General features: G+C 23.5%; 1 protein-coding gene across 1 annotated transcript; it reads left to right on the top strand.

Moving 5' to 3' along the window:
• The first annotated feature begins 4,827 nt into the window (after positions 1 to 4,827).
• On the top strand, positions 4,828 to 23,630 carry LOC128961821 (uncharacterized). Its single transcript, XM_054308104.1, has 10 exons — positions 4,828 to 5,711; positions 5,850 to 5,889; positions 7,301 to 7,451; positions 11,060 to 12,288; positions 12,561 to 12,834; positions 12,893 to 12,985; positions 13,627 to 13,799; positions 14,568 to 15,573; positions 22,058 to 22,692; positions 23,208 to 23,630. The coding sequence occupies exons 2-10, from the start codon at positions 5,854 to 5,856 to the stop codon at positions 23,613 to 23,615; spliced, it is 4,005 nt and encodes a 1,334-aa protein (XP_054164079.1). The 5' UTR covers positions 4,828 to 5,711; positions 5,850 to 5,853; the 3' UTR covers positions 23,616 to 23,630.
• The last annotated feature ends 1,400 nt before the right edge of the window (positions 23,631 to 25,030 follow it).

Raw genomic sequence — 25,030 nt, 5'->3', positions numbered from 1 at the left:
TAATTAAAATAAACTAAAAAATTAAAAATTACCTATTTGTTGAAAAGAGTAATCATATTACAATTTAAATATAAGTTTAAGAAGTTAATAAAACAATAAATACTTGTTTTTATTAATAATTTTTAAATTTTAAATAAAAAATTTAAAAATATTTTCAATTTTGTACTTAATATAATTAAACTTTAACGAAATTTGAGTTAAATAAGTAGTATTCAGTCAGTATTTGTATAAAAATAAAAATATATAACAAACTATAAACATTAAGTAGTGTTTAAAAAATTAATTATGTTAAAAGTTAAAAATTATTAAAATACTAAAAATAACTCATAGTGTATCATTAATCCTTTTATCAACTATTTTAAAAATCTTAAATACATTATTTTTTTTTGTTAAAATTTGTTTTTATTAATTTTTAAAAATTTTTTTTAAAAATATTTATTTTTTGTTAAAATTTAAGTTTTTGTTAATTTTTAAGTTTTTTTATATTTTTGGAAATTTTACCTATTTTCCCGGGAATTTATACGGGAACTTGTGGGAATTTTATTGAATTTACATGGGAATATTCGGGAACTTAAGGAATTTTTAGGGAATTTTCTCTAGACCCCCCCCCTTGATTTTGGATTTTTGAAAAAATTGCCGTTTAAAAATGCAATAAAAATCTTACCCCACCCAATACCCCCCCAAGATTTTTTGAGAATTTTGTAAATTTTACCCCGGTCTACACCCCCCCCTAAAATCCAAAACCTTGCTTAACCCTGATATATATATATATATATTATTAAATATTATATTGTTTTTAATTAAAAAGTTGTGGGTTAAGCAAATAATACCGTATTTACAATATTTGTAACGATTTTAAAAGTGTTTTACAGTATATTAAATATTTTGAAGAATCTAAAAATTATTTTTAATCTATGGTTTGGTTCATTAAAATTCAAAGCATAATTGTTTCTTATATATCTTAATTTTAAGGCATTTTTATGGATTAAAATAACAATAACTATTTGAGTTAAAACATTGTTTGAAATATTTTTGGTGAAAACCATTAGAGTTAATACAATATAAAATAATATGAATGTATATTAAGGTTCAAAACAATTATATTATAATTCAAAAGTCTCAATCCCTTACCTATAATACTAGTGCTCTCACTAAATAAATCATCAAAATATACCCATAAGTCCTAACATTTTTCATATGTACTTTGTGTGCTCAATGAAGTTATTTTTGGGCCATTACTGTATTATCAAATATTTAACAATTCAATATATTAAACCATTTTAATAGTTTGTAACTTTTGTTTTGTATATATTTTTTTTACTTTCGTTTATATACAATGTTATGACCCAAAAAATGTAACAATTTGAATATTAAAATAATATATTTTTAAATTTATTTAGTTTTATAGTTAAATTTATTTTAAGAAAATATAATTTTTGTAAAATAACTCACTTTTTATTTTTTAGTGTGTTTTATAAATTTATATGAAATCAACAAAAATAAATATAATATTATAATATATTCATTGTTTTAATAGTTAATTCTAAGATACTTTTTGTTATTATATATTTCATGTTTTTATTATAATTATAAAATTAAAATAAACTTTAAAACTGATTTAAATAATCCAATATTATTTTTAATACATACAGTATATTATTATATATTGTTTAAACAACAATCTGTCTATACATTTACATTTATTTTAGTATTATTGTATTAGTGATGACTTGTATTAACTTAAGGTATACATTGAAGTTGTGTGAGAGAGTCGGCAGATTGTATTTGGCATCTCATGTGTGACCACTCTATCGACTTGGAGAGAGAGATCACTCTCAATCTCTATCCTCTGTTTTTATGTGGTTTGTTGTCTCGCATCGTCACTCATAGCACCGGATCTTTGAATTCAAATAATCAACAATAAAATAGTATCACTTCAATGAATAGAGAGAGAGAGAGAGAGAGAGAGAGAGAGAGAGAAAGAGAGAGAGAGAGAGAGAGAGAGAGAGAGAGAGAGARAGAGAGAGAGAGAGAGATACCTATGAATACGGTATATACTATAGTTAGTATTTTTCTATTGAAATATAACATTGTCTACAAAGTCATTATATGAAGATATGGCTGGTTTCGAGTCCAATGGAGAAAGATTTTTTTGTTTTAATTTATAAGTCCGTCAAAGTCTGATCTTATGATTAAAAACAACATAACATATCAGAGACAACATTATGTAAAAAACAAACTATCAAAAGAAATACATTGAAAAGTTTCAAACTTTTTATAACTTGTGATAAATCAGTTGTATTTTAAACAAATCTTTGTTTAATTCATGTGTGTTATTGTATTTGATAGAAATTATAACATTATATTTCTATTGAATATATTTTGGCTAAAATGTGTATTTTCTAAATTTCTATTATTTAGATCATTGTTGTTGATTACTTCAATGCTTAGATAACATGTTTTAATAATTTTTATTGATTATTACTATTGTTTCTTATATTGGTAAAAATGTTTTATAATATACAAGTTATTTATTGAAATAAATAAATGCCTTATTTTAGTATTTATTGTATTACATCATACATATATAAATATTTGATAATAAAATATATATTACTATGTATTATAAATAAAAATTTGTGAGAAAAAAATTAATAAAAATGATAACACCATAAAGTTAAAAGTCATGTATACACTTGACTGATTATGACATACAATGAGATTTAACGTTACAAATAAATATTTATACCATTAGTTATCAAATTTTGATTCAATTACTAACAAAAAGCAAAAAATATTTTAATTCATAGAGTCATATATATAGACATATAGAAAATATTTATTTCAAATATAAATGATATACTTTATAAAAGAGTTCAATGCATAGCACTGTATGAACTCTGGTACCGACATCGCTGAGGGAAGTCATACTAATATTTGATATGATATGCTCTTGAATGCCATTATAATTTAGTTATTAAAGAAATAACAATTTTATGAATATAAAAGAGTAATATTTATGAATACATAAATTCATCTCACAGTAAATGTTATGATATATATAAAAATTTCATATAATATATTACTGTTTGGTTGGTTTCAATGCAAGTCATGATGAATACGAACAAACAATGTATTATTATAATAAAAATAGAGATACAGTACTACATTATATATATACTGTAAAGTTTATATATAATTCATTGGTTTATCACATGTAAAACAAATACAAAAGTACAATATTGTATTAAATATATATTATTTATTTCAAATTTGTACAATGTACTGTATATATTGAATTTTTTGCTACTATTAGAAAATTAAATTAATTTATAATTTCCAATCTACCATATTATTGATATTTTATTATAATTAAATTATTAATAATGTACAGTATAAAATTATTTTCTCAAAAATATGTATAGATAAAAAATAATAATTTTTTTAGTAAACATTTTTAAGATAAGAAATAAATAAATTTATTTTTTGTTTTTAAAATTGGTTAAAATTTATTTTTCAATTTGACAAAATTGTAGATATAATTTCAAAATAGACTAAATTTGTATACATTTTTTATTTAAGACATTTTTACGATAAAATTATGTGTTTTTTGTTTCATATTTCATAATGTCTTATATTTTGAAATATATATATATATATATATATATATAAATGTAAAAGATTTCAGTCATTTATTATTCAAAAGTTATCGTAAAACACAGTTTGTATTAAAGTTAGTCTTAAGTGGTTAGGAATTTGTGGGAATATTTTATTTTTATTTCCTATTAAAATAACAACTGTTGTTAATATTTATGTTGTACTCGTTTTGTAGTCTAATTAACATATTATTAGTACAATATTTTAGTCTAATATCATTGTTTAAAACATTCAGTACAGTATGTCTATACAGTTTCATTGTAATAAAGTAATTATATTTATAACACAGTAATATATATTAAACTTGATATTCCTTTATACACCGGTATATTAAATTTTATTAATGTGTTTTAATAATGGTATTCATAGTATACAAACAGGTATTTTTAAAGCTCATAATATTTGGTATTTACCACTAAAAATCTCTTTAGATATATATTTATCTTTATATATGTGACTCTAATTTGAATTTTTATATGAAATTTTCAATTTGTTTATTTGTGTCAATTCAAGTAGCCATCCGTCAGTTTCTCCCCTAAAAGCTATAGTAAATCCCATTTGACTTCAACTGTAAGCTTACAACAAGTGCAACAACACATTGAATGAGAGTCCTCTTTATATTATCGGTTAAAAAAATCTGAAAAATTGTTTATATGAATAAAGTGTGGAAAAATCTAGTTTTTCTCAATCTATTGCTATATGTTTTGGTTGGTTTCAAATCAAGTTTTTATATTTCACTGCTATTATATTATATCCCTTACAATGAATATATGGTTGTGTATTGTATTCAATGAGAGTAGTAGTGAGTAGTCCTCCAAAAAGTCTACTCCTCTTTCTTATAACACTCTCATAGTTTATCCAACTTTTAAAGTGCACTAAACGTTATATTAAAAGCCTTTCCTCTCTATTTTATCCGAAGATTATATAAACAGTGATTTACTTTTTTACAATTGAAAATTCATTGAATATTTAAAAGTGTGATCAGGTTTTCAATTAGCATTTGCATTGAATATAAATATTTTTTGTATGCAAATAGTTGATGAAAAATACTATTTTAAGTAACTGTGTGTCAATTAATAGTTATAAACATTTTATTTAATAAATCATACAMTTTGTGTAATAATTTTTGATTAATAATATATTTTAAATACTTTGTTTATTTAATCATTTGAGATATACTGTGTTATTAATATTTGTTATATTATTTGTCATTTTATGACTAATTGTGACCACAAAATAATAAATTGTATAAATAGTGTATTATCTGGCAATTGAATGGGTAAAGAAAGAGAGATGAGTTTGCAATTTATAAAAATAGTTTTTATATTTATTACATGAATATGACTACCAATGATCTTCTCCAATATGTCTTAAACTACATAATAAACAACATATGAAATCTAATAATTTGTTGACCAAATAAATATCTCAATATAAGTATAAGTTATTTATTTTTCTTTGACTGCAACGACAACAGTATTTGCCGTCAAAATCTTTTATACGATATATTTGTCGTACACTTCAATATTGTGCCGACTTTTTCGCCATTGGATTTGTCTGCTATTAAATCTCAGCAAAAAAATAAACTGTATATCCATTTGAATGTCTCTCTCAACGCATATCCATAAACCTAAACCATAACATATAAGTCGACCATAAGTTTTGAACGCATTTTTTCGCAATATTGGAGTTAATGTAATAAAATTGTACTCAAGTATTGCCTTTACTATTAAAGTGTTAGCTTTTATTAGTAAGGCATTGAAAGTGACTTATAAATGCGAAAAACTTTTTTAGTGCTTAAATACGTGTAAAAATTATTTGACTTTTTCACTATTACTTACTTTTAGCCCACTATTACTACATTACATTTGAAGCCTTGTTTATATAAGAAAGCCTTAAGGAATATGTAAAGTAATGAAATGTTATTAAAACTCGCAGTTATTTTTGTTGTGTGAATGTCAGCACTTTATAAATAATGAATTAATATTATACGAGTTAAATGTATAATAATTTACTGCAAAAATACTGATTAATTAATTTTTACCACTTTTTCTGTGAGTATATGTTTTATCTGAAATAAGAAATTCAATGAAGTAATAGTAAATGAAAAGTAATAGAAAAAATTAGTTAGAATTCCTAATATTGATTACAGTATACATACATTTGTTTTTATTATTATGAAATGAAAACAGTTTAATGCAATCAAAAACAATGATTCCGTCGTTTCCAAAGGTTAGTGAAATACTTAAAAATTTTATTTTTATCATTTAATCTGATATTGTTTTCTATATAATAATATGAATTTATATAATTTGAAGCATACTTTTATGGTTAAACACTATTATTAAAGTGTAACTTATATTATTATAGACAGTATTTCTTGTGTCCGTATCGATCGTTAGTCTAATAGTCTAAGTGTTAGTAGCAGTGGAAGGGAAAGACAAAAAAAGTTGCCTTTACTTTGCTTATGTATTATAGTCTAATAGATACTAAATTCTAATATACTATATAAAACCTTTACGTTACATAACATGTATGAGAGAAACATATTTTCAATAAACATATTACACTATTGTATGCAATGAGATAATAAAAGCAATAGTTTAGATACAAATATTAATTTTTGGGTCCATCTCTTAGCTAACTCTCCCAATGTCTGTCTTTCCTTCATTAGTCTGCTAACTATGCATCGCATCAAAACATATTGTGTTTGATGTGTAATCCTTGAGAGTGATGATCAAAGCCAACAATAATAATGAGAGTCAACTCCACCCCAAATAAAATGAGTTTTTGTCATCAGATCAGAGAAATTGTGTGTGTATTCAGGCATACATGAGAGTAATATTATAAAAACAGCTTTTATCACCTAAAACATTGGCTCTTATATAACATTTTGCAAATTTATACAGACTATTATATAAATTATATATTTATTTGCCGTGCCTTACGGTATATTCATGTAAGCCATCAATATATATATATTGGGAGAGACTGTTTGTCGCCCATACGCACGCTTACATCACTTTGGTATACGAGTCGATCCGATCGCACGGTTTTTTGCAAACAGAGAGACCATACATATACTGTTTAGATGTATGTTTGCCTTACATGTAGTCAAACACACGCCCGCATCACAGTATCATAACATTTGTGTCAATTTAGTCGATCTCAACTTTTTTTAGATTTTTGGAATTTATAGCTCTTATATAATAATTTTTTGTCTAATACTTAATATATTATCACTAATGTATTACATTATAAAGTAAATAATATATAAATAATAACATATTTGAAATATATTATAAGTAACATTTTTTCTTGTTTTTCTTTCTCTACTCTCTACCACTTTTCTATCATTTTTTGTGGTTTATGTTATATAGTTTGTGTATATTATAATATATAACAATGATGTGATGTTGCCTTTTGGGATATTATTGGAGAAAATATAATATAAAAAAATTTTAGATTTGCTATTGACTTACAAATAATAGAAAACCCATAACTAAACCAAACTAAAAAATTTATTGACATAAATGGGAAAACTTTTGATTGCTTTGTTATGTAATTACGATATATCAATATATCGGTGTTACTACACAACCTCTACATATAAATATATAATTTACCGGTACTTGATTTTTAGCTATTAGCTGACTTTGGCCGCCAATTTTTATGGTCACCATTGACCACCGTTAATACACTTAAGCAGCACCGGGAGGCCAGAAAATCAGTGCTCAACCATAACCACATCAATGGATATAAGAGAATTCAGTCGACTTTCTATTGCAATGAAGGTTTGTATATTTAATTTAATACACAAATTTAATAAACGTTAACAAATAAGCCAAATAATTCTCTGAAATAAATTATTGCTTATTTCTATTGCTTTTATTTAAGATTTTTTTTGTTTGTATATAAAATAATTGTGAAAATGCCAGTGAATTGAATACTTGAAACAAAAAATAGACTCATATTTTTAGCGATGGTTTGTTTGTTAAGACTTTTATTTGTCAAACACCACTACAAAGACTGCTTTCTCTTTTCTGTATGATTTAAGTCAATTCATTATATTATTTGTGATAATATGCCATTAATTAAACAGTTTTTGATATATTGCGAGAAATATAGTTATCTCCTATTGTGCACAGTTGGACCATTAAGGGTCTTACACATAACATTATCTTTATTACAAAAAAATAATAGTTTATATTTACTACTGGTTGAATAGGACAATGTATATGACCCGGTGTACCAGTGTATGGCTACCATTAAAATGCCAGTCTATAATTTTAATAATCTTTTTAATGCTATTTTTATAATTATGTTTTTTGTTGACTATAATTACAAATGCCATGAATGGCACTATAAAAAGGGTGTGTTTGAGAAGATACGAGTGAATACCCCGTTACAAAAAGTAGGTATTTTAATAGTATTATCAATGGAAATATAAACTATACTTTTTAAATATGTCTTCCCGTTAATAAAGTGATTCAGTGGACCGCGAGCTTTATATTAGAGATTGTTTTGATACTTCAAAAAATGTAGTTTTCCTTAACATCAGTAGTAAAGCTATACTTTATTTTATGATTACAGTATAAGATATATATTTAAATATATTTTTATATTTATATAATGTTCAGAATAAGTTCAGTCCTTAATATTGAAACTCCATTTCAGACCATTATATTAGTAAATAATTTTGAATATTATTTTAGAGAAAATAGTRTACAACAAAATAAAAATTGGAAAATAGCATATGATATTACACAATTTTTATCAAATTTTACTGTATATAAAAAATTAGTCGTGTATATATTGAAAATAAATTATAGTGATATAAATTATATATATATAATACTTATTTATAATGTTTATTATTCTACAGTACATAAACTATAACTATTTAGTAGTCAGTAATTTAAAATGCATTTTAATGGATTTCATTGATTACTATTACCGTAGTATTATTATTATTATATTTATACACAAAAAGTATACTTAATAATGTTATTATTTTTATGAACAATTAATTTAAAAATAAACAAATAATGTACACAAAAAATTAAAATATTTAGATTTAGCTCATGTATTAGACAAGTTTTAGACACATTTTTATAAACTTCATTATCACATAAAAAATAATTTAAAAAATACCTGTTTAAAAAAATAACTTTAAAAAGAAATAGTGTAATATTAAGTTATATTATTATTTTACTGTATTATAGCTGTTTTATATATTAACAAAGTGGTTAATGATCTTATAATAATCATTTTTGATAACATATTTATTGTTTTATTTATAACATTTTAAATTGAAATGACTGGAAAATATTTATAAATTAAAATTGACTGCTATTAAATGAGTTATATTAATAATATTATTATATTTATAACTAATATTTAATGAGAAAAGGATTATAATAATTACTTCACACAACAAACAAAAATAATTTAATAGTTATAATGACAGAAACGAGAATAAATGTTATCTAATGAATAGTAATAAACAAGACATGAGTTATACATTTAGATTAAAAAACATTTACTAAATATAAAAAGTCAATTAATAGTCACAATTATTTTCAATTGAATTTAATAAATAAAAATAACAATTTGTTGACTACCTATCCTTTTTAGTACAGAGAGATAGACTCCCTGTTCCTTAGCATCTATACTATATGAKTGAGGGAAACGATCGCTAAAAATATTGTAGGACTCAATTAATTATCAGTGCTTAAAGGACTGGTAACCCACTGACCTTAAGCCTGTATTTTTACTCCAATGGCTGAAAACTTTTTAAAAATAAATTAAATTCAAACATAAGGAGAGCAAAAAACATGAATATAATATMTATATAACTAATATATATATATAATGTAATATTTGTGAGTTGGCCCTCGGGTTAAAATTTTAACAACGATTTAAGTTGTTTTAAAAATATATTATATAAGAAATTGATAGCAGTTTTTTCACTTCTATAAATAATTACTGTTAACTTTTTATGAATATTATATATACAGTATATATATATATATACAATAAATTTATAAATATAAAGTATAGTAATTTTCAGGTTATTATATATCTATATTGATTTATATATAATTGATTTCAAACAGTTATTAGTGCTTTTTCTTTCATACAAATAAGCCATTATTTTTGCAATGTTTTTAACAAAGTTTCAATTTCATGTATTTTAAAATACAGCATTAAATTATATTTAAATTAAATTACTTGAAAAATATCGCTCTCAATATAACAATCATATAAATATATTTTATTAAGTTATTTAAAGAAATAATTAATTTATATTTTAATAATAACTATTAATACTTTTATTACAATCATTAATACAATTTAATGATTGTAATAAAAGTATTAATAGTTATTATTAAAATATAAATTGAGTGTCAAATCCATTCAAAATATATTTAGTAAACTAAATAATAGTTTTTTTTATTTATTCACTCATTAATATCTTAATGTTATTTACAACTTATTTATAATGTGTTGAATTATGAATTATTATTTGGAAAATAGTATTCATTTATTATATTAAATTTTTAAATTCATATTAAATTATAATTTAATATTATTTTGTTAAAGTGTCTCCTCTTTTGTTGTTTGCAACCATTTATAATAATAATATATTATTATAAATTTATTTTACAATTTCACGTCCTTATTGTGTGTTTTTATTTTGTTATTCTATTATTGTCTAAATATTATTAATATTAGCTATATTTTACAGTAAATGAGATTTAATTTCTAGGTTTTCTCAGTCAATGTTTTTTTTAAAAAAAGTTAATTTTATTAACCATGTTTTTCTTAAATCTGTTATTACTTTTATTATAATCTTATGTCAAGAGAAAAATCCAATTAAATCAGTGAACCATTTAATGATTAGTTCATATTATAATATGGTTTAGATTTGTAGAGATAGAGTAGGCATACCATACCCTTGACTGTCGTGCGGGTGCTTTAATATATTGCGAAAAAATGTATTAATGATTATTACATGTATTTATGTTTTTAGAAATATTACGAAAATCTATTAAAAACAACAAAAATATATAAACAGAAATTAATTCTAATTTTTGACTTAAAATATAAATTTTGAAATAAGATTATAATTTCTAATCAAAAAAGTTTAAATACATAAATAAATGATTAAATAAAAAGTAATACTTAATTAACACAATTATTTTTTTTATTGACTTAGAGATTCAAAAAAAAAAGTTTTTTACATAAAACTAGTTATAGAGAAATAAGTTAAATATATATTAATACTTTAATACTAAATATTTAAAAGTTTTATTTTTGATTATATATAATATATTTAAAAGTTAATTTATTTATATTTGTAAAAAACAATTAATAACTAACTGTTATTTCTTAATAGGCGACTGTGTTAGTACTGGTGGTGGTGTGTCAGTGCTCTGCCTGAGTGAACAGCACACACCTAACCAGAAAACCAACTCAAGTATTAGTGATAATATTAATGAAGTTTCGGTAAAAGAGAGCACAGACTCTGAATTGAATGACAGATATAAACATTATTTTAGTCTTAATTATGACACAAATACTACTACTAATAGTGCTGTTGTTGTCGACTTGTGTGGAGATAACTATGATTTGCCATTAATTATTGAATCCAATTATAATAGTGTATTAAAAAGATCTTTGAGTGAACCAAATCTATTAATCAGTACTCATGAGTCTCCAATTTATGACAATTGTGTCGGCTATAAGACAATAATTACAGATATAAACAGCAAATACAACTTTAGTGATATCAGTGAAAGTAAATCAGTGACCTATTCTTCAAAGTCGTCATCAATATCTTCATTGAACTCTTATAAAACATCTGATATAAGTTATACACAATTGGAGGAACAGTTATCTCTTAATCCATACAATCGCTTAGTCGAAGAAGAAATTGATTGCATCGATACCAATAGCACCAGTGCTTCAATAGATACCAGAGTTGAAGGCATTGATGGGCAAAAGGATTTTGTTTCGCAAATCAATAATAATATAACAACAGAATTGTGTCATAATTTAATGACTGATGAACCAAATAATGACAAAAGTATTACCAGTAAAGTAGTGATCATCTCTGATGAGGATCAGTACTCTCTTGTTGTTTGCCAACAAAATGTTAATAATATCACAACTGAGAAAAATAATACAAAAAGAAATGACAAAATGAACAGACATTATGTTAATTGTTCACAAATTTGTGGACCAAAGACACYGGAATCAGTACAAGAACCACATAAACAACAGGATAATTGTGGTCAAAGTGCACATTCATTTCAACACAATTTGATTAAACGCCAGATTATGTCTGGCAGTGAAAGAACAGTAGTATCTGAGACTGAAAACGTTGTTTTAAACGATTATTTTGATAATACCAGTGCCACCAGTAATGGGTTTGAACAGAAAGGAACAGTACGTTTGCCACATAATAGACATTCATTAACATTGGATGTGTCATGTAATGCACCGGCAGTTGATAGCAAAAAATGTAGTGCCGTTAGCTCGACATCGACGAGGAATTCCCGAAGGCTTATAGTCAGTGATAAACGTCTGAGAAATGCTGTTTTAGACAGACTTAAGCGACTCGGAGTCAGTTATTTATATTGTTTTTCTCACTTATATTTCACTTTTTATTTGTGTATCATTTATTATAACTATATATATATATATATATCTATTAATTTTCTATTGTTTGCTCACTTCATTCACACGACTTTCCTCTTCATCCCTGAGATGTTTTCTCTATTTCTTTGAGAAAACAATATTTTGTATAATAGCTTGTGTTTGTCCCTAACTATCATAATATTAATGCATTACTCAAACCATTATATCTGTCTTTCTCTTTTGGTCTCATATAACAGCGCTCTCAAAGTCAATGTCGTCCATCTGATAATAAACTGATGACAACATCGACATCACAGACGAGTCTGAGTTCACAAAAGTTTTATATGAGAACCAAAGGACTGTATAAGAATGTGAAGCGTCGCTTCTCATCGGTTCCTCCCAGTGCTGATGTGGTCGACGAAGAACCACCACCGGCATCATCATCACCGGCATCGACACCACTGCCGCCCCCAATAACTCATACGATTAATAACACAAACTTAAGTGATGATTCAAATTTGGCAATTTATGGTAAGATTGATATCAATTTAATGGACAGATTTATTAATGAGTAGTGACTGTCATACAGCTAACCAAATGGATATCAACGTTGGGGTGACTGGCGTTCAGTTGAGACACTGTTCTAGTTATGAGAGTATTGAAGATTCCGGATGCGGATCAAGTATGTGTTAAATATGATTATTCTTATAATATTTTTATTTATTATTGCAAAAACATTTTTTTTGCTTCGTATCTAAAACTTATACCATATGAGGAAAACATAATTTATTTATTTATTTTCAAATTTATCAAAATTAATGCCAAAACTTTTTGATGTCAAAGCTTTGCCGCATTTTGAATTTAATACGTTTCGACTTTGAATTTCTCAACACTAATACCATTGATGGCCATAAAAATCTCTTACAAATATAGTTTATCTCTATTTCCCATTCAATAGTTGGTATTCATTGAGCTTTTTCTCTATACATTATGGTTATTATGATTATTATTATTGTTAGTTCCCATAACTCTCAAGACCCCCACTATTGCTGAAAATAGGTTTAGCCATTCAATGGGAAACTCATGTCTAGAATAATAAGCACTTGTTTTGGACAATCAATACATGTATTGTTTTGCATGAAGTATACTATAAATATAAGATTTTTTAATCAATTTTATATCAATTTTTGTTTGGCACCACTAATGTTATTACTGTTTATACTGTATATTATGTCAATTATAAACTTCCCTCTTTTTAAAACAAGAATATTATGTAATATTTGAGATGAATATAATAATAACATTTGATTGCTGTTATGAAAGGTATCCAAACGAGTTCATTGTCTACAGACAGCAATCGGAGCTCCATTTGTACCGGAGATGACATGAATAGCATGTATTCATCTGCACTACTGAGAGGGCCGTTCATAGGATATGCGAAAGCCATCACCGACTGTACTCCCTGTCCCTACTATAAGGATGCCCTGCCATTCAAGGTATGGATTAGTTCTTTCAATATTTTTGCATAAGTATTAGCAAAATTTATTAGTTTTATAGAGTTCCGGCAAACAAATGGTTATTAAATCCAATTACACTCTTTTATATTGTATATCACATATCATAAAAATAAATTATATTTAGTTAATACATGTAAAAAATATTTGTATTAAAATAATTATACTGTAGTCAACTTTATTACCTTATAATTTGAACACAATATTAATAAGAACACATGTATTCTAAATTTTGACCCTAAATTAGACTAACGATTATATCAATAGATATTGTAGTAATAAAATATAAAAATAAATATCAATAAGAAATTAATTTTAAAAAACATTAACAAAAATTGACTTTTTTGGTGACTTTTACTCTTTAATGATATTAAATTAGTTTTAATGAAACCCATTGAATAGTTGAACGAAATTGGATACTAGTTTTTGTTATAAACATAAATTATAATTATGTATTGTGTAATTAATATGAAAACAAGTTTATCGTCAGATAAAATACTTATAATATATATATATATGATATATATAAACCAAACTAAAACTAAAATTAAAATCTCATTTATAATAATTTCTTTTAAAAATAAATTTAATTTTAAAATTAGGGTTTATTAATTCTTTTATTAGTAGATCGATAATATTTTAATATTAAAAAAGGATATTTATATATTGTTTTAAACAATTATTTCTGGACTAATTAGTTTTGATATACTTTTCATGAGATTATAAATAAAATATAAAATATATTTATAGAGAGGAGATATCATATCGATAATATCAAAAGACGAATCGGGCACTTGGATAGGTATGGCCAGTGGACGGGTAGGTCACTTCAAGTTTGTTAATGTAGAAGAAATCAAAACATATGATACATATTCTAACAATAAACGGACCGCCAGTAAAGGTATTAAATTAATAATTCCGGTGACAGTTGAACACCAACAACAAAATGAAAGTCACCGACAGTGCCACAAATCAGGTGCCAGAAATCAACATTTGTTTAATAATTGTTATAAAAGTATTAATAATAATAATAGAGATAAATCATGCGATGACCGCAATTGTAAGTGTAAAGAGATTTGTGATAAATTAAAATCACGTTTAGTTGAATGTAATGGACGGCCACTGACTTTAAATGATATCAAACATGTGATCAATATATCGGAACTACAATTTCAGAGATTGTTTATCAATGGATATAATAATCTGAAACTATTTTCAGAGATTTCAAATAAGGACAGACTTAATGATTGTGGTATCAATGATGCCGGTGCTCAACATCAGCTTCTAACAGTAATTCATGTATTAAAAGACTATTATAGTACAACATATGATAGCGAATCATTAATTAAGCCACAAAATACTAGTCAAAACCAACAACCCCAGGACAGGCCTCAGTCCAAGTATGTGCCTAAACATAGACGTGACCTGAGGTTTAGTACAGTTGCCGGTGTTTCCATGTCTGCGCCCACGACTCCAGTATTTACTCCATGTATTGACTTTACTGGTGATGACTTTCAACAATTATTATCCAAACTGGAAAGTGTGAGCACATCCAGTCTAGAAAATAGCTGTGCTTACGATGACATAAAGGCTACTTCAGTGACAAATGTGATGCCAAGTCATAGATCGGCTGATAGTATATTAGATGACTTTACCTATAATAGTGAACAAACAACTAATGAAAAAATATATGAAAACACTGAACAAATGATTAGTGTAACGCATGAACGACAACATCAATATAATAGCACATTAGGTAAGAGTTATTGTTATTTATTAATTACTTACAAAATTATTTTCTAATTTTTTAATGGTTTGTTTATATATATATTGCTTTCATATCTATAGCTTAATACTGTTACAAAAATATAGTTTTTTATTAATTAGTTATGACAGACTGAATCTAAAATTACAAAATAATGCTAATATTAATAATCATAATAATAAGGAAAATGTAATATTTATTATCGATTTTTTTGGAAAAAATTTTGCCGGCAATTTCTCCACAATTATAACTTTCTAGACAAGTGCTTAATATGATTGCTATTAAATTACTTGTTATTAAAAATGAACAATTAAAACAGGAAACATTGAGTGTAACATAAATGTGTTACAACAACAATAATAATCATTAAAAAAATTTTATATTATTATTATTGTTAAGATATTGCAGATCAAACACTCTGGTGTGTGACCCAACCCATAGACCTTAAACCCAGGCATTTGTATAACATTGAGTTATCGGTATTTGTGTCCAATTGTGTTGATTGATCATAAAATAACAAAAAAAAACATATCCAGTCTTTATATTATAAAAACTACTACTTTTTAGTTAATTATGATTTCTTTTTTATTAAAATTTTATACAAATATTTTTATTTTGGTGAAAGTTAAAGATATTTATGCAATTTAGTAGTAAACACACCCAAAAATCATTATTAATTTGAAAATATACTTTAATGACATCACTACAAATCTATTGACAGTTATATAACTGATATAATTATATGAAAAAATTGAGCACAAAATGAATCGACATTAATAGTAGACAATAATTATAATAAAAAAAGTATATCTTTAAGTATACAATAAATGTAAATTATAAATAATAAACATTATGTTTGTTGTCATTAAACTAATGGCAAGCACTGTAATGCATGAATTATGACAAAACATTTTTTTTGTATTATAAAACCTCTTTTAAATACTAATCTCTTTTATTCATATAAAATTTTAAATAATTTTATAGTTTTATTATATTTTATATTTAAAAAGATAATTATCACTATTTTTAACAATTTTAAGTGTATATTTCCTATTGAATTGAATTAATTATTAATTTGTTTTTAGATTAAGCTATAAATTTTAAATGTTTATATTTTGCTATAATTATTACACAGATTATTGTTATAGTTATTATAGTTTAAAACACAATTATTACATAACTTTGTGTTATTAGTGTTTATATTGCATTTCTTGATATAATTATATTAAATTCACGTGTTTTATAGTTAATTTTTTTAACACAAACTTTATTATGACATTTATACTTTACATTTATCTAATTTTTTTTCTCAAGCTCTCAAAAATAATATTTTGAAAAATATGTTAATTTTATGAAATATTGAAAAAACACCGATAGAAACATTTTATTTCCTTTTGTATTCATTGCAAACTTTATGTCGATATCATTAATCTTAAGGTTTTAGTAGGAAATGACAGTAAAATATAAGAAACTATTATATGTTTCGATTTTCCATACGTTTCATAACTGTTATACTGTATTACATCCATAAAGTTGGAGCCGAAAACTCATTCACAAATGAAAAAGTGATGTGAATTGAGTTTAACACACAATTTATATACTGTATATCATTTTGAATGCTTTAAATTATTAGTTAAAAGCAATAAATTGTTGTCATTTTGCAACGTAGGGGTTACTTATAGTAAAGAAAAATATACGTTTAGCTAAAAAATATTATATAATAATAATAATAATGAATTTCGAAAAATATATTTGACTTTTTTAGGCCATATAATTATGTACACTACTAATAGGTCTGATATTTAACTCATCCAACATAATAGCCTAAAGGACTATAGATTTGTATATAAAATTATTGTTAATGATTTGTTTATACCTTAACATTACTTCTATAAATAATCAAATAATAAATTTTGCTCACACTTTATCAAACAAGTTTACACAACAATGTTTATAATCTCATAAATAAATTTTTCAATTTTCTCACAATTAAATATAGTATCATATTATGTATTAGTGTGTCAGCCTTTGGTCATTTACAATGTAATTAAATTGTATAATAATATCCACTACAATATATTATATATCATAATATATATATATATATTATGTGTAAAAAATGTTTCTATAAAAATCAAATTCTCGACTCATTTCAATCAATTGATAAGAAAAACATTTTATGAAAACTAAGTATTTAAAAATGTATGTAAACTAAAGTTTAAAACTATATTTAATCGAATAATAATAATAAAACAGATTTTGCTTATCAACCAAATTTTAAATCAATTGATTGATTGCGAGAAATTGTATTTTGTCCGCATATTTCCTTAAGATATTATTATTATTATTATATTATTATATATATATATAAGATATTATGCCGATTATCCTAATGATGAATAAATGTGTGAAAATTACTGTGAAAAACAAAATGTTTATTATTATTATTACAATATGCATGTGATAAAAATTATATATGTTTTCAATACATAAGTAGTATAATCGCGTAAAAATAATAAACGATTGTTTTGCAACTGAAATGTCAAAAAATTGGGTCATTTTGTTAGCAAACGTAGCAATTGATGAATATTCACATAGAAATTATATACAAATATTTATTTAAATATAAAAATATACAACAACTGTTGTTTAACAAATTTTTTTTATACAAACTCGGGTATTATTATTATTTTAACTGAAAATAATTGAGTTTATATTTGCATTTTTATAGTTTATTTATATAAGCTTTATATTTATATCGATATATCATTTTCACAGATCTTTGCAAACTATTTCATTGATTAATCAATGCATATATTATTTTACGAGATCTACTAAATTAATGTAAATCTGCTGTCGTTTCCTCTGTCATCACAAATATTATCTATTTATGGTTATAATAGTTATCTACCCTAAGATTTATTCGCATAAACTGTTTTTACGATATGTTATTTCATTTACAGTAATTAATTTAATATAATTTATAATTATTCAGTTCATATAATAAAATAATACAGTAGATTATTAAAAAATGAGAATACTTACATATATTATTATGAAAATGTAATAAAAAAACAAATATATATATATATTATTTCAATGCAAATTCAATAAATGATAATAAACATTAAGTATAAATATTGTAAGCAATTTTTAGCAAATGGTATTTTTAGCATACATTTTTCGATCAATTGATTTTATGCTAATTTTATTGCCAGTTATCTAAATTGTATAAAATAAAAAGCAATTTTCTATAAATGGAAAATAGGTTTTTTGATTTAAGATTTTGATTTGTGATTGAAATCAAAATTTAATTTATTATTTAATACATTGTTTAATTTGTTTACAATGAAATTTATAAATAATTTTATTTTTAAAATTTATTTTAATTTATTAAATATTTTTAAATATTTAATTAAAAATTTTATTATATATATTTCAGTACAAGTATATACCATCTAAACGAAAGATAAAAATAATATATAAAATTTTCAATAATCATTATTTTGTACTATTTTTGCAAATATTTTTGAGGTTATGTTTTCTTTTCATTTAGAATTGTATTAAAGAAGAAATTCTTGTTTTATTTTATTTATATTCATATCTTTTTGTATACTTTTTTGCATTGATTTTCATAGACAATGGGATTTACTTATGTGAATATTATTATAATTAGATGAACTTTAGTGATTTAATTTTCAAATAAAATATAAAAAGATTTATTTTGATTTATTTATTTGTATTTATGAGTTAATAATTTTTTAAAAATTATTTTAAATCAAAATTTATTATTTATACTAAAATTTCTCGGCATATATTACCTCAGATATACCATAATCATTGAAAATAGCTTTAAAAGTCACATAAATATTATAAATTATTGCCTAATTTGCTTCTCAAATAACTTTTGTAGACTATATTATAAATTTGAACGTCATTTAAGTATTTTAAGCTTAAATATTTTTATATATTATATTTATATAAATTATTTGTTTGCTTAATACAGCAACACTATGAATAATATAAATCTATCAATATATACCATATAATACATTTTATGCTAAAAAACTATGAAATGATATAAATTTATTGAAATGGCTTTACTTTGTTTGCAATAAATAAACAGAAAACACTTCGAGAAGAATAGTAGTGGTAGTGATAGTAGTCTTTAGATATATTGATATATATATACAGTATATGTGATATAAAATCGATTGGAAAGTCATATGAATGTTGAGGACGAGTCATATTCTTTCATAGTCTAAGACCATCAGTTAAATAGACAGACATATAGACAGACACACAAAAAGTATCGCTCTCTTAGACTTTGGTTTTCCTTTAAATAAATGCATTTCAAATGATTTGAATGAATGAATAAATGTCTGCCTTTTTATAATAATGTAATCATTGATCGTCAGCTTTCAAACTAAAAGCACTATTCATTTGCAAAACATGAGTGAATCGATAGGAAATCACTTACAGTTGTGATGTTATGACAAACGAGTGTCTGATAAACACTATTAACAATAACTATTGAGTCTATTGTATTCATATGTATATTAATATAGATGTTGTAATAACACATATCATACTAAAAATTGTCTAATTGTTTGAATAAATGCATCTCTTAGTTATTATGTAATATCCAATAATATAATATAACATAACATTATTGACTTAACGTAATCCACTCTTACCCTAATAATGCATTGTTTGTTTATAGCCTATCTTAATATCTGAGATTTATTTATCTTTTTATTTGTAATGTTATATATATACTGTATATATAATGTATATTACAAATAATGAGTCTGAAATAAAACCAAATGAATGTTGACTACAGTTAAGGGTATTAATGAATATGAAAATAATGTTAATTTTGATTATCAAATACATAATGTAATATATAATTTCTAATAGTTTTAATAGCGAGAGGGTTGGGATTGGTGTATATCAAAAACAATACATACTTAGCTTAGATTAATAAAAAATAACAATAAAAATAATGATTATATAGTTATTGTAGTAAATTCGTGTGTTTTATGCCTCACAATGAAAATTATGGAAAGATCTTTGAGAGGGAGTGTATTGTATTTATTAAGAGAAGACATCAAACAAAATATTTGACTTTCAAAATCAAAAGTCAATTATCAGTTCATATAATCGTAAAAAACTTGATAAATATCTTTTTGGTGCAAATATTAATATATAAAATATTATTATTTATTATTAAAATTTTAATTTTTATATTTAATCACTGTTTTAATTTATTTTCATACATTATGTTTGTATAATGAATTGATATTTTGATTAAAATTTGTCTGAAATCAAATTTTATTTATAAATAAATTTTAATTAAAAAAATAATTTTTAATATACATTCATCATTTTAGTAAATTATTATAATATAATATATGTGCATTTAATGAACTCAAATGTTAATAAATAAATGTAATATTTACTGAATTGTTGATAAAGTTGTAATATTTTTTTTAATAAAAAAATGCAGATCACAACTATTATTAACCTTATTATATTTATTATATATATATATTTGTTTGATAGTATACCACAGATACATATATATATATATATAATATTATTTCTATATTATAATTTCTTATCTCAAATAATATAATAACAAAGTTTGCGAAGAGGAGTTTACTCAATATATAAAATGTTAAGTTATATATTAAGTTACCGATAAAATAGATATGTAGTTGTTTTTATCAATGCATTATTAGAAATTAGGTTATGTTTTGGATTTTTATATAAAAACATAAAATTTGTTAAAAAGATAAAAAATAAATATAATGAATTAATGAATGTTTATAAGGACTCACGATAGCATTAATGTTTGTATATAACAAAATTATATTCAATTTATAATTAACATTGACATGTTTTAAATTAATTTATTGTAATGTATATCCTTATATTTTAACATAAATATAATTGCATATAAATGTAAAACACATTTAATTTAAATTACAATACATCATACAGTATATAAATAAAATACTATATTTATAAAGTAAAGTTATAACACAAATGTTACTAACAAAACAATTAATTTTATCAAATCTCTAAATCTTAACTATTTTTTATTTGTTTTTGGGTGATATTATTACAAACTGAATAAAATAAATACCATTTAATACATAGTATTATAATAGTCTGTATAATATTAAAATCAATTTAGTAATTTAGTTAATGGTATACATTATCTTTAACCGTTAATTGATTACTATATTATGAGACACTCAAATGGGAAAACATTTTGAATAAAATAAAAATACAAAATTACTTTCAATTAATTAAAGATAAAGCCTTTTATTTCAATGAGTAAAATAATAATTATAGACAACCAGTGTTAAATGAAAACTTTATTTGTCAATTAAAAATTAATTAATGAATTATAATTAAAACTTAATCCTTAATGCAATTAAGTAATATTATACTTTATTTTTGTCAGATATTTCAACAAAACAACAAAAGTTAATAACAAATCCATCATTTATCACGTCATCTGATGTTATTAACAACAACAGCGACGGTAGAAGTGAAGGGAAAGGTAGACATAATAGCGTCAGATTTTGCATCCGTGATAAGTCATTGGATAGAAATCTATTGAGAAAATTAGATTTGAAACCCATTTACATGCAATCAATGGACAGAAAAGTCTATAATACAAAAAGGGTGTCATTTGCCGCAACCGGTATGACTTCATCACAAAGTGTTATAAATTTAAGTACAAATCAAAATTCATTACTTAATGAATCAAACAATCATAACACCGCCACCAACAACATCACCACCAACAACAACAACAATATCACCAATAATACATTGACCGACACATTGAGGAGTAAAACAAAATTTAAAAAACTGATATCCAGTTCACGCAAATTCTCGACATTTCATTCGCACAGTAGTCTCATGTCATTAGTTAACAGCACCGGTAGTACCGGTGATTTTGGTGTTGGCAATGATGGTCGTGATGTCATTGTTACTGACACTAAGCTCTGCTCCAAGACATTGAAAGATGCCATCATTTATAAGCTAAAGAGTGAGAGCATTGATCTCACGGATGAGCCCTACTCTGATACTGTAATTAATTATAACTTTTATTATTATTTTAATCACTCGAATTTATTTTTAGGTTAAAACATTTTAGTTAGTTATTATTAAAAAAAATATCAAAAACAAGAGTGAAACAAAATTATACGATATATTTATAGAAAATATTTAATGAGAATCAAAATGCTCATTAAAAAGAAAAAGTTATATATAAAACTTTAATTTATTTATTTTAAAAATTCATGCATTTTGGTGCATAAAATTTGCACATAATTTATTTAAAATATAATTTATATATTTAATGCAAAGTTCCGTTAATTTATGTCGTGTTAAGTAGTTTTTAGTTCAATAGTTAGTTATAACAATACCTTATATAATACTGTATATTGTTTTTGTTTCTATTGAATATTTTGCATACATAATAACACTTTTAATTATTTATATATATAGCTCTAATTATAGAAAATAACAATTAAATCTTTTTTATTTATATAATATATTTGAATATTAATTAAATGATTATTTATTATAAATGTAAATTTAAGGCCGGATTTTGTGGTATACCTCCAGCACTGATCCAGCGATACACCGACGAGTGTCAGAGAGACACCTATGAAATATCGGAGGTATTAGACGAGCTTAGGATGAAGGCATTGGAGGCTAAGGGTAGACGTGGTGTTCCTAATGACTACTTGGGTGACTCATGTATGGGACCGGTCATCGATACAGCCAATTATGAGAACCTGCATCTATGGCTCATCTCATTGGGTCTACCGATGTATGAGTCGTGTTTAAGAGCCCACGGCTTTGACACTCTTTACAGAGTATCGAAGTTAAGGGAAGTCGATATCGTTAACAAATGTGGTGTAAATGATAGAAGACATATACGCATACTTACCAATGCTATCGGTGCTCTTCATTTGAGTTTAGGAGAGTTAGACACCAAAATATAATCAAACATTTATTATCATCAAAATGTAATATATATCACATTTATTACCATTACATCACATTTGATGCGCTCTTTCTTGAGCTTAATTAACTGTCCAAATATTATATTTATTGTTTTATTAACATTTATATATAAACTTTACTTAAAATTCATAAAACGAAAGTATTTTATTTATATAAAAAAATATTTGCTAAAATTTATTGTATAATTTTATTTTTACTTTACTACTTTTATTCAATTTTTATATTACTATTATTTTTTATATTTAAAACATATTTCATATATTAATTTTTGACTGCCTCTTTATAAAAATAAAAAGTTATGATATTGTCTATTATATCTTTAATAGAAAAGATTATGTATTTACAATATAAACAAAAAAAACTGTTTTATACTTCATATATAAGATTATTTAAATTTATTATTCTTAGATATTGTAAAAATGTTGTAAACTATTTGAACCGATTTATGTATAAAATTATAAGAGATGTATTTTGGCAAATATGTTAGCTATAAAATACAAAATTTCAATTAACATTATTAGATGTATTATAATTACGCTATATTTGTATAATTAATTAATGTTTTATGTAATTATATATGCTATAAAATAGTTGTAAATTATTATAAAATTTTATTAGAGAATAATGCTTTAAATGCATTTAAAAACTTTTGTTGTATTTGCAAACTAAAATAAAACATATATTAATTTAGATTAATTGAAAATTGAAATATTTATAATGAACGTAATAATATATAACAAACATAATAATATTGATAAAAAATTCATTAAACTAACAATGAATTATATTGTAATTTGTAATGTCATAAAATATTGTTAAATGATGTTTATATTAATTAAAGTATTTCAATAGACAAATGAAATTATTAAATGGATTTATTGCAGTCATTGGCAATAAAATTGTTATCAAATGTTTGTTGACTTACAAGACATGCATTGATATAATAACAAAACTAAGGGCAGAGTTGTCGACGACAAACACAATTGACTTTTTTATAACTATATATTGCTATCCTTACACTTCATTAATCCAATACAATCTATAATCGTTAGAATCGTTGAAATATTAGTCAAATAAAACTTAACATCAAAATATTGAAAAAAATCAAAGAGTAAATGTTAATTAAAGCAAAAGTAGACAGTTTAGTCATTAATGTTTACTAAATGTTAGTATAGTTTGTTTTTTTGGGTCCAACTGTTGGTTAGTATTAACTAATGTTTTTAGTATATATATATATACAGTATATATATAGAGCAGTAAAATCATTGGAGAAATACACTAAATATTTATTATTATTCTTATATATTAAATGCGGACATTTAACACTAGTTTTTCTAAAAAAAATTATATTATAAACCATAATACAGTAGTAAAAAAAGTAAACTATAAACAC

The sequence above is a fragment of the Oppia nitens genome, unplaced genomic scaffold (assembly GCF_028296485.1).
Source record: "Oppia nitens isolate AA-2021 unplaced genomic scaffold, nextdenovo-longstitch-racon4-pilon3 scaffold5_pilon_pilon_pilon, whole genome shotgun sequence".
In the NCBI taxonomy this organism is placed as follows: domain Eukaryota; kingdom Metazoa; phylum Arthropoda; class Arachnida; order Sarcoptiformes; family Oppiidae; genus Oppia; species Oppia nitens.
This window is presented reverse-complemented; position numbering and strand designations above follow the sequence as displayed.